Below are 12,169 nucleotides of genomic sequence, written 5' to 3' on the forward strand. Positions count from 1 at the left end.
CTAACATTAACTGAAGTTTATAAACAAATAAGGCATCCCCACGTAGGTAGGGATGTCAGAGAATTCTGACCAAAAATGAAAATAAGCAGACCAGGCAGTTTGCTTGTTCTTCTGCAGTCAGGAACGGACACCAGTCACACAAATACAACTGGCAATCATTCACATTGCTGTTGGGCAGTTTGAAGTCTGCCGTCCATTTGCTGACATTGGAAGCTACCTTGCATTGAATCAGACCATTGGTGCATCTATCTCAGTGGCCCACGATATGTCGCTGGACTCCAGTAGCCCCAGCAAGTGTGGTCAATGCTCAGGGATGATGGGTGTTGGAATGAAACAACATCTGGGAGGGGGGGTGCAGAGTTTCCTCAGCCCTGGTCTGCACTGACTGACAGCAACTTCCCAGGAATGGAGAGGAGACTTTTCCAGCCCTGTCTGCAGATATCGGGGACTGGTGGTCTGCATGGAATTAGGTTCTTTAAAATTTGTTTGCTGTGTTATTTGTGTCATTGAAAAAGAAGAAGAGTTTGGATTTGATATCCCACCTTTCACTCCCTTTAAGGAGTCTCAAAGCGGCTAATATTCTCCTTTCCCTTCCTCCCCCACAACAAACACTCTGTGAGGTGAGTGGGGCTGAGAGACTTCAGAGAAGTGTGACTGGCCCAAGGTCACCCAGCAGCTGCATGTGGAGGAGGAGGGAAGCGAACCTGGTTCCCCAGATTACGAGACTACTGCTCTTAACCACTACACCACACTGGCTCTCTCATTGGAAATATTATAGATGCTTCTGTACAAGATTGCAAAATAAGACAGATCACAAAAGTGCAAACTCCATAAAGTGTTTTTCTTTTTAATCTTGATTTATAGAAAAGAGCATACAGTGTTTTTAGTCTTATTTTATAAAAGCAATCAATACATAATACCACACAGTTACAAATGAGTATTTATAACACAGTTATCCTCCTGGAAGTTATGCATACGGTGAGTTGTTGATATGCATATCCAAGGGCAGCCTACGCATTCTCTTCGGGGAGAACTATTTTTTCATACGCTGCATTAGAGGTGGAAGAGCTGAGAGTGTGTCTGTTTTCTTTCTTTACAATTCAGTCTTCAACAACTTCAGAGCTTTCTGCATATTTGCATACACTAGAAAAACAAACAGATGATGAGTCAGGGAGGCGGGGGGGTGTACAAAAAGTAATCTAGCATGTAATGCACATCAGTTTGAACTTTCTAAATTATGCAAACTGCAATAAACCAAATCTCACTTTAATTTCCCAGCATTTACAATAGCAGAAGCAGTGCACACTGTTAATGGTCCACACATCATTGACAACTCAGTTAAATTGGATAACACAGGTTTAAATGGATTTAATGGTGCTTTTCATGCTGAGGTTTCCATACAGCAAGCCGTTATTGTGCATAGGACCCCACCATGAGGGTCATGTCAGGTGCAGAACTTGCTCTGGGAATATTTTGGCAGTGGCATGAAAACAATCTGCACCATGTTGGACCATCCATGTGGATGGATTACCGGTTTCAGGTGACATTCACATGGCATCCATATCAAAAACGACAGACTCTAAACCATTTACATAAATGGCACCAGTCATTTTCTATGTGTTGCTATGCATATTTATTCAGAAGTTAGGATGGTGAAATCTATCCATTTAGTTTTCTTTCAATTCCACATCTTCCCAGTCTAAAATTCAGTTGTCTACATTTCCACATCAGCTTGTGATTTTTTTAAAAAAAGAAGTCATCATGAAAATTCACCAGCATTTATTACTATTTTATGCACATTTTGCAATGCTATTGTGCAACTGGAGGGAGCTCCAAAGCAGAATTTCAGACCTTCCTTTGTTCCAAATCTATGCAAAAAGCTCTGCTAGGAAATACTTACGTAATGCAATGTCTGAAGGCTCGTAAGCATAGAGGCGGTTGGAGTATCTTCCAGTAATATCTGCTCTAACTGTCAGTGACGGATCTGGAGAAACAATGATCACATTAACTTTCCATCTGCAGCCGTCAAAAAACCCTCAATGAAAATGGCTTCTACTGTCCCCATGCAAAAGATGCTTAACCACATGAATGTTGTCTATAATTCTCCAGTATGGATATGCATAGTCACTTTTTTGCATATCTGCAGGGGGAAATGCTGAGAAATGTTTCCCTGCTTCTGTAGGAAGGAGCTGTCGTTATGTGCTGTTACAGTCCACTCGAATCTCCACAATTAGCGTGAGATTCCAGGGGTATCTGGCATGCTTACCAAAGTCTGTGTTCCCTTTTGAGACAACAAGACACAGCTGAGACTATGATGTCCTTATGACATATGGTTTTATTTACACATATAAACATCCTGCCCCTAGATGGAGAGATAGTAGGGCATTCGCATCCTATGAGGGTCTGGCTCCTCTCTTGAGCGCAGCATTGGATTCAAAGAGCAGCAAAAAGCCATCCTTTGTGTCCCTTCCTTCCAGTCTGTCTTCCCCAGCTCTCCTCCTCCTCCTCCTCCATGCTGCAACCAACTCCAAGGACCTCCCACAGCCTACATCATTCAGTGACATAGGTGTCAACTCCACAGTTGACACCTCCACAGAAATTATGGAGTGAATCTGGCACCCACACATTTAGGGGAATCTGGACCCCCACAAATCCATAGCAAGGCTTTGTACACCAACAAAGCTTTCCTTCTCAGCTGCTTCCACTGAACAGCTGGTGGGCAGAAATGGGACTCGGTGATTTCTCCACCCCCATCCTAAATAATAACTAAGTAAAATGTAAGCTGTAGATGTTAAAGCAATGAGCAGCATCAGCCTGAGGGGGAATCATTTTAAGATCAGTGTCATTCGTTAACTCCTTGGAGTGTGTGTAAAAAATCCACCCTTTAGCCAATTTAATAAAACAGTGCTCCATTGTTTGCAGAGATGCAAGTATATTGGAAATAAATTTGGGGCAGGTTATTGTTGCAGATGCAAATGTGAAACATTTCATTTTACACAACTACTTTTTTGGCCCTTTATCAATCCCCTCCTTAAAAACAGGAGAGGAGAAAGCTACTTTAAATTACAAAAACTGGGTGGGCATGTGGCAAGTGTATTGCATGTTAAGAGCGGTTTTATGGGACCCATCCTATAGGTCTTTGAGCAAAAACACCAATAACGCCAGTGGTACAGGAGATTCAGGTTTTGCTAGCAACAGCCACATTCTCCAGTTGGAATGCTTGCAAAACCCTGTTTCCCCCATATTGGAGATGCAACCTGGAGATAAATTAAGCTTTCGTTCCACAGTAAATATTAACTCATCTCAGCTACAGTGGTACCTTTAGTTACGAATGTAATTCGTTGCAGAGGTTCGTTCTTAAGCTGAAACCATTCTTATCCTGAGGCACACTTTCGCTTATGGCACTTCCTGCTGCATCCTGGGACAAAGTTTGCAACCAGGAGCAACTTCTTCTGGGTTAGTGGAGCTTGTAACCCGAAGCGTGCATAACCAGAAGCATGCATAACCAGAGGTACCACTGTATTCAGCCTGGCATGCCCCCCCCCACCAATAAACAGAACTCTTTGACCCCTTAACTACTCACCTACAAACAGGATTCTGGGAACATACTGGCCATCTGGTGAAAGATGTTTGTCTGTGGTTTCATACTTAAGGAAAAGAAAAAGAAAATACAAATATCTGTGATGCAAACCATTTAGACCACACAGAGAAGAGTCAAAATATCTATTAAACATTGCCAGTTACTTCAACATAATGAAAGGTTAGGTGGAATAGATGATGATGTGACAGCCATCCCCTAATGTATAATATAACAGAATCGGACCACAATGAGGATTTGATGAGCATTATAATTATTTTAGCAAGCACATCCACCCACTAAATTTCACACACAGTATTTTTCCCTGTATGGAGATAATATCCACATAAGAAAAATGTATATTAAACTGTTATACATGAAGAATGCACAGGTATCCATTTTGTTGGAAAGCTGCTCTATACTAGGGTTGCCATGTGTCCAGTTTTCTCCTGACATGTTCAGGATTCCAATGGCGAAATTTCCATCCAAGGGGGGTTTTAAAAAATTGACAAAGCGTCCAGGTTTTTGCAAACAGAACCAGGAAGTGTCTTCCCAAAAATAGGCCAACAACTTTTTGGGTGATCCCCCTCCCCCCCCCCAATAAGCTCAACAACTGTTTGCGTCTAGATTTTTACTTCTCGAAATATGGCAACCCTATCTATATATTACTTGCCCAATAATCATGGCAATCTAAACACTTGCCTATTTTTCTAAAAACAGCAACCACCCTTATACAGAGTGCTTCCATTTTGGAAAGATGCCCTGTGTGAACCAGCTCTAGGTAGAATTAAATACCGGTAGATCAACTTGAAACTTGGCCGAGAGAATAATTGCTTTATTACAAAACAGAGCCAAGTGTCAAAGAAAACTTACAACAAGATTGAGGAGAACAAACTTCTCAGCCAATTTCTGTATCTCTTTGTGTTCAGCAAATACCTTCTTCAGTGCTAGAATGGGAGAAGAAATTAGACTCACTATTAGAAAAAAAGAAAGAATCTGAAACATAGAAAGAACATTATGTATCTATTGTCAGTACAGATCAAATAAAAATTCATGAATGCTTAAGGCCTGAAGGCCTAATACAGATCACTGTAAAATGAAAGAGATAAGCTAAAGGCTCAAAGTTTAGAAACAGGTCTGGGAACGAAAGGAGGTCAAGGTTATCGCAATCAATGTTTTGGGTTTTTGAAACCTGGATTCTTTTGCTTAGCAAAGGAATTCACAAGAAGCCTGAGGCTGAAATCCAAATTCCACTTACCAGGGAGTAAACCTCACTGAATTCAGTGGGACTTACTTCTGAGTAGACACAGGATTGCAGCTTAAGACAGGAAACTGCACTTACTGACTTACTCATGCTATTACAGATGGGTAGCCATGTTGGTCTGCCATAGTCAAAATAAAAAAAATTCCTTCCTGTAGCACCTTAAAGACCAACTAAGTTAGTTCTTGGTATAAGCTTTCGTGTGCATGCACACTTCTTCAGATACACTTCAGATACACCAGTGTATCTGAAGAAGTGTGCATGCACACGAAAGCTTATACCAAGAACTAACTTAGTTGGTCTTTAAGGTGCTACAGGAAGGAATTTTTTTTATTTTTACTCATGCTATGTCACTCTAGTTTGAATTATACAATAAATGTTTCATTTCTAAGGAGATAAGTGCTGGATCTAAGGCCCACCCGAAAACCAGTCTCTTATGTGAACAGAAAACATATTCACAACTGTCAAAGAATGCATGGAGTTTGGGTGTTCATACGATGTGTGGACAGGCTATCATTACGAGCTCTTCGGCACAAATTTGTCAATCTCTGTTTCTGACTGTGATCATTTGTGAGGGGGCGGGGGGGGGAATGTAAATAGAAATTTCTGCCTTCCATTTATCTAAACCTCCCCAGTTATTAAGTATGGGATAAAAATATAGATTATGCTTTCAGTGTAAAAAGAGCCAGTTTATTATTGTTGTTATTATTATTGTTAGTAATTGTATTTGCTTGGATGTAGACCAAAAGATTATGTGTCTGTTGGAAAGAATGGTACCTTGACTGTGAGGGCAGTCTTCTAAATGGTGGATGATCATTATAGGTTTGTTGCTGAAAAGAAGAAAAGGTCCTTTTTAGAATCTCACAGTAGCAGGCGATAAAAAGAGCAAAACTCATGATGGACAAAAATCTCAATGACTTAAGATTTAAGGTCCTGGAAAAAGGTATTGAAACATTTCTCATTTCTTAGAGTGGAAGGAGGAGACCTTCACACGCCATAGTGAAAACCATGTAGAGATAGGGGAGCTTACTTTGTCCTGGCTTTATGGAGAGCTTCTTCATAAGTCTGAGTCCAGATAAGCTGATCTCCCCAGCCTGAAAGGAAATGATGAATGGAATTTAGTTTTAAAGCATATTATAATTGAGGAGGTATTAATCCTATAACCAGTTGTAGGGTTGCCATATTTTGAAGAGCAAGAAAGAGGGCCCATTTGCCGACTTCTACTTTTAACTATGGATCGCTATGACAACACACATTTTACATACCCATGAAAAAGAGGATGTGTCCTGGAAAAAGAGGACACATGGCAACTGAACTGAGTCCTGAACAAAGGCAACTCTAAGTGAGGCTTAGTGCTGGTCATCAGGCAATGGCTTTTCCCACCCGCCTTGCCCTACCCTCCAGACCTAGAAGCCATGATAAGGGAGCTGTTTCCAGAGGAAGAATTGTGAGGGGAGAAAGACTTTCTGTTTGCCATCAGGGGTTGGTTGGTTCAATCTGTGCTGCCTCAATTCCAGTCCGAGGAACCTTCAGAAGGGAGTTGCAGCCATGCATGTCGTGTGTATTTGTATTTTAATGAGCTGAACAGAGTGAAAGATTATGAGTCTTTGATGCTATTTTGTTAATGTTGATATTATTTTATAGATTATAAATGCTGTATTTGTTAATCATATAATATGACTTTTGCTTACATTGTGATGTTTGGCTTGTTTTTTAGTTGTTGTTTTGTTAACAGTGTTTTATAGATTGCAATTGTTTCCCTGATGATTTGTGAATTATCCTATATGATTTATACTGTGTTTGTGATGTTCTCTCATGTTTATTGTGTTCTGTCATGTTGTTATTATTTATTGTTTGTAAGATGCTTTGGGATACATTCGAATGAAAAGTGGCATAGAAATATAATAAAGCAAATAAAATAAAACAAATCACAAATTTCCAGCTATATAACCTTATGCCAGTTAGCCCAAATACCTCCTGCCAACACCATATTTTTAGGTGTTACTGTGTTTACACAAATGTAATACGCACTTTTTTTGGCCAAATTATGTTGCGAAAATTAGGGTGCACCCTAGTTTTGATGGCACATTTACATGCGCCAGTGAATACTTTTTTGGTTTCAAGGTTTTGAAAATTGAGGTGCGCATTAGATTCGATGGTGCATTAGATTTGCATAAATACGCTATTCCCCCCCCCCAACCCATTGATTAATTGCAATGATTTCTTCAAATGCTGGCATTAATCTGAACTAGCACTCACTTCAAGTTCAATGTGAAATTTAGATAATTACCTGCTACGAATTACCGGCTGTTGGAGAAATGTCCCCTGAGGCTTCCTTATTTAAATAATGTGCACCCCTCCTTATTGAGAAAAGACCCTCTTACACTACAATCTTATAACAACGTATAAGGGGTAAGCGTCACTGAACTCAGTGACACTCACTTCCAAGTAGATATATGTAGTGCAGTTTTGTAAGTTCTCAAAGGGCAGGATCCATCAGAACAACCCTGTGAGATAGGTTAGGTTAAGAGAGGTCACCCAATCAGCTTCATGAGTGAATTGGAATTGGATTCCTGGTTTCCCATGTCCTAGTCCAACACTTTAATTGCTACAAACCCGCTTGGGTCTGTTCTGAATCTCCCATCATTTTGCTTCATTGGATGGTCTTGGGTTCTAGTATTTTGAGAAAGGGTTAAAAAAGCAACTGTCTTCCCACTGCAATCAGCTAGTGTTCCTTTACCTCTGGAGAGAGTCTGGGGCAGTTTGGGACGGGTTTCTTTTACATCCTTCTTTTCACTTTTCACAGTAGTGTCTTTCGCTGAAATGTACGAGACGGCGACGAGCAAAAGCAATACCGATACAAGGCTCTTCTCCATGGTTGAAGCTAGGGGGAGAAAAAAAGCACTAAGGATTTATTCAGCTGCATTACAGAACGGGAGACTATTAGGTATGGAACAATAGAGGCATGCAATCAATCTTGCTGGCTAAGTTAAAAGCAATGGAATGGAATTACTCTAGTTCCAGCTTGGTCACAGTAAAAAAAAAGGAGCAACCGAATGTTAAGTGCTACATACAACATGCATGAGAAACTCGGCTTGGGAAGCCTGCATAGAAGCAGGGATGGGAAACTATATACAGTTTTATGCACCATTTACCTTGGTATATGCATATTTGTGCACATTACTTGGCTGGTGAATTGCATTGCAACATTCAGAGAAGTGTGAATTTTGAAGGATGGCTGTGTTTCATTTTGCTTACTGTTTTAGAAAGTGTGAATTAGGTAGATTTGCTTAAAAAGCAAACTGAATCCAATTTCTTCCCCATCCTATAATGAAACTTTCCATTGATGGTTACATTGTGAAGACAAACAGAGCTAAATGTAACTCTACTGTGATATTCAAAGCTGATACTTTGAATTAAAAACTAACCTTTATTTCCCAGGCACTAATTTGGTGTTTACAGTGGACTTGAAGAAAATGGAGCCATGCAAAGCAAATCAAAGTATTTTCGAGGCCCTTGCCTTGGGTTGTGAGGAGTGAAACACTTCTCTCAGTGTGGTGACAACAGGGAAATATTAAGGAGACAATGAAATCAAAGTAGTTTCAAATCCCTAGGCTTGCCAAGTTGGCTATGCTCTGACAGCCAGTGTCCACTTAATGCACCCCAAAGCTGCAGTCTTATGCACAGTTACCCTTGTGTAAGACCCACTGAGCACAGTGGTACTTAATTCAGAGTAAGCATTGCAGGGAGTTGGACTAGATGACCCTCAGGATCCCTCCCATCTCTACAATTCTATGAGTCTACGTGTGTCTTCACATATGATGCATTCCCCACCCCCCAAATGTACAGCCTGATCTTATCCATGTTTACTCAGAAGTAAGCCCCACGGTGTTCAGTTGGACTTGCTCTCTTGTAAGTGTATATATTGAGCACTGCAGCCTTGAAGTTTTCTAAGCCAATTAAAAGTCACGCAGTAAGTTTTCGAATGAAGGCATCTCAAGATGCTAATTCTGCTAGCATTTCCAATGCTCCCTGTCTTGACGGTGAACACAATTCTGAATGAATCTGATTAACCTCATTTTAGTCCAATTATAGATCTGTTGGTTTCAAAATCCTGACTTTTAAAAATAGCATCCATCGCTACAGGGGACAGACAGTTGATGCTAAGACCTGACGATTCTCACTCAATGTGGCAGACTGCAAATTTGAGAGAAGCAAAGGGTTTTCTGCAGGTCTCAGGACCAATTCAACAGTGGTGGCATATTGAAGCATGGGCTGTTGCTGTTTAATCTTACACAAAGACTGGTGAGTTTAGCTGCATGATGCACAGAGCTGGGTCCTCCATTCCAACTGAGGATTCCACCTCACTCTGCCCAATGGCAGGACCGGCCCTGGAGTTTTGATCATTATCTCAGTTTAGACCCCAACTGCAGGGAACAGCAGAAGTTCTATTTAAAGGCATGACTTTCCAAACACACACACACACACACAGAGAGAGAGCGAGAGAGAGAGAGAGAGCGCAGATGTCCAACTTAAGAAGAAGTAGTGATGGTGCTGAACCCTCCTCTCCACCAATATGCAGCATGTCCCTCCACATGCTCTCCACCCAGGTGAGCTTTGATGATGGAGATGCACACAGGGCTGGGAGAAAAAGTTCTGGGATGAGGGGCTGTGGGTAAGTAGCAGAGAAGGGTCTCAGCTGCACACCCCATTTGGCTCTATAGATTGGCACCAGGTTTCTGGGACAGCCTTGCAGAGAGTGGGTCTGCCTCCATCAAATTTGGCTGAGGAGGAATAATAATGGTGCCATTTGAGATAATCAAGACCCTGCTCTGAAGATCAAGCGGGGCTGATATGGTCAGGATTAAGTCTACTATGCTCAAAAATCAGGAAATACAATTTTCAAGCATGTTACTCATCTTCCATATTTTCTTCTCAGATTTTCTACAACAATCAGGAAACAATGGTGGCCAAAATGGGCATTCTGAAGCTTCGATCCTAAGCATATTAACTTGGAAGGAAGTTTGAATGATATCGAATGGGGCTGATTTTCAGGTTTTGGATTTGTGTTTTTTAAAAGGGACTGCAATCCTGTACACACTTACATGACAGTAAATGCCGTGCAACATGTTAGGACTTACTTTGCAGAATAAGCACGCACAGGTTTGTTTTATTAAAGTGACAGACATCCTTATGTCTTCATGGGGGAAATTAAAATAGGCAAGTTTTTGGAGGGGTATTTGGCTTTTTAAGAAAACAGGCAGCAAGGACATCTTGTCATCCTTTGAAACCACAGGGGCATTTAAGCAGGCCAATATGCATCCAGCGGAGTCCCTTTTTATGGCACAGCTGATGTCAATGGGCACTGTGTCAGCATCAGGGAAGCGGAAAGAAACACAACTGGGCAAAAAATGGAAGAAGTGGGTGGGTGTGGGGCACGATCCTTTAAGCAGCAGAAGATAGACAGCTGAGAAGATTCAAGACTGGTAAATGTAGTACACAGAAACCATAGCACCATAGAAGAAAACAGAGCTTTGACAAAGGCATTAGAACAGGGGCCAGCAAACTTTTTCAGGCAGGGACCAGTCCACTGTCCCTCAGACCTTGTGGGGGGCAGACTATATTTTTTTGGGGGGGGGAATGAACAAATTCCTATGCCCCACAAATAACCCAGAGATGCATTTTAAATAAAAGGACACTTTCTACTCATGTAAAAACACGCTAATTCTCGGACTGTCCATGGGCCAGATTTAGAAGGCGATTGGGCCAGATCCGGCCCCCGGGCCTTGGTTTGCCTACCCATGCGTTAGAAAGTGCTTGCACTTGCCAAGCAGGAAATCAGACAAGGGGGTGGGGATCAGCAGATCCAGTGGGAAAGCAATGACTGACAAAAGTTGCTTCTTCAAAAAGAAAAGGAAATCACAAAGGTTTGTAAAGCTTAACACACACACACACACACACACACACACACACACACACACTTGTGGTCATCAGCATAGTTAGTGAAAGAAACAGCAAAACACTCTAGCTGCTTTTCTTAGAACTGCTGCACAGCCCTTTCACTGCCCTTTCACTGCTCCAGTCTTCCCAGCCTGTTCTTTGTTACCTGCCCATCAATAAGTAACCTGACTCACAGGCTCAGAGGACTCTGCACAGGTGCTTTGCTAAGCCCAGAGCTGATCATCTTACCTGCTCTGCCCTCCTCCTCCTTTGAGAAACTGCTAAAGTGTTCCAAGTTTCAGTGTGAACAAGGAAGGCATGGTATGCCTATTTATGCACCTGGGCACACCTCATCCCCACCCACAAGCTGTGGCATTTGAATACTTCTGATGCAGGGGGAAACCTCTATTTTATTTTACTTTTTTAAAGAAAATAAATAAAAGACAAGACGTTTGCAAGTAATTTCTGAAACAAATAAATGCCATCAGCGCACAGTGTATCAGTAGTTTTAGAAAAGTAAAATTTATATGTGTATATGAGAGTTTGGGGAAATATATTTTCTGATGTGGGCAATGAGCCAAATCCAGGTAAGCATAAATCAAGGCTTCTGATTTGCCTGAAGGCTGATCTGGCTTTTTGTGATTGGACAGAAGCTTCGTTCTAAAGCACAGGTCTGCAATTCCTTTGAGAAGATGAAATTGGATATGACCTCAAGTGTGAATTAGATGGTTACTTTACTGAGTCCAGGGCACTGATCCAGATCAAAGAAGCCAAGGGAAATGCCAAATGAAAATGGAACCTGACAGTTCATCTTCCAAAGCAGGGTGTGGTGTTGGCCCACAATTCCCATTGCCCATAGGACCTGGAGCCTCACAGCAAGGTCACTGGTTCCCCACCATTGCTTTCAAGTGCCTTTTACATCACTCCAGTGTTGGAAACCATGCTGAAAATATGAATCTCATCATTTAAGGAGGGAGCTGCCCAGACCCTCTGCCTTCAGTGTGAAATGATTTTATTGAGCTGGATTCAACTAAGTCAGTATACACTAGTGGAAGCCGGTGCTGAGACTCCTCCTAGCTCAATGGGCTTGCTTGCCTCCCTCTCCTCTCGCCTGCGCGCCCCATCTCCCCCAAATCTACTCTGGGGAGTCAGGAGAACCCCCAGGACAGCAGGCAGAGGAAGGAGAGGGGAGGTCATCCCATCTGCCACTGCTTGCATTGATGAAGCACTCAAATCAGTGCACTGTTGAATCCCACCTGGTGTTCTTCTTGGAATAGTAGCTGTTTCCTAGCAACGAAAGGAATAGATGCTGAACCGAACAGATTGCTAAGTGAATTTCTATATAAGGGAAGCTTATCAATACTACCATGCATGCAATTTGATGTGGTGAA

At 41.7% G+C, this 12,169-nt stretch overlaps 1 protein-coding gene across 1 annotated transcript; it reads right to left on the bottom strand.

Moving 5' to 3' along the window:
* Window positions 1-831: 831 nt before the first annotated feature.
* AGR2 (anterior gradient 2, protein disulphide isomerase family member) lies at window positions 832-11,099 on the bottom strand. The gene is made up of 8 exons (XM_083468942.1): window positions 11,028-11,099; window positions 7,579-7,722; window positions 5,869-5,932; window positions 5,616-5,668; window positions 4,451-4,524; window positions 3,584-3,647; window positions 1,901-1,984; window positions 832-1,143 (listed from the first exon to the last, which is right to left on the bottom strand). The coding sequence occupies exons 2-8, from the start codon at window positions 7,712-7,714 to the stop codon at window positions 1,094-1,096; spliced, it is 525 nt and encodes a 174-aa protein (XP_083325068.1). The 5' UTR covers window positions 7,715-7,722; window positions 11,028-11,099; the 3' UTR covers window positions 832-1,093.
* Window positions 11,100-12,169: the final 1,070 nt, after the last annotated feature.

The sequence above is a fragment of the Podarcis liolepis genome (genome assembly GCF_965112155.1).
Source record: "Podarcis liolepis genome assembly, chromosome: 12".
Classification (NCBI taxonomy): Eukaryota; Metazoa; Chordata; class Lepidosauria; order Squamata; family Lacertidae; genus Podarcis; species Podarcis liolepis.

Coding starts and splice junctions, on each gene's coding strand:
- AGR2 (XM_083468942.1), bottom strand. CDS start 7,714: ATGGAGAAGAGCCTTGTATCGGTATTGCTTTTGCTCGTCGCCGTCTCG. Junction 5,933..7,578: donor GCCCCAGACTCTCTCCAGAG/GTAAAGGAACAC, acceptor ATTTCCTTTCAG/GCTGGGGAGATCAGCTTATC. Junction 1,144..1,900: donor GCCTTCAGACATTGCATTAC/GTAAGTATTTCC, acceptor TTGTTTTTCTAG/TGTATGCAAATATGCAGAAA.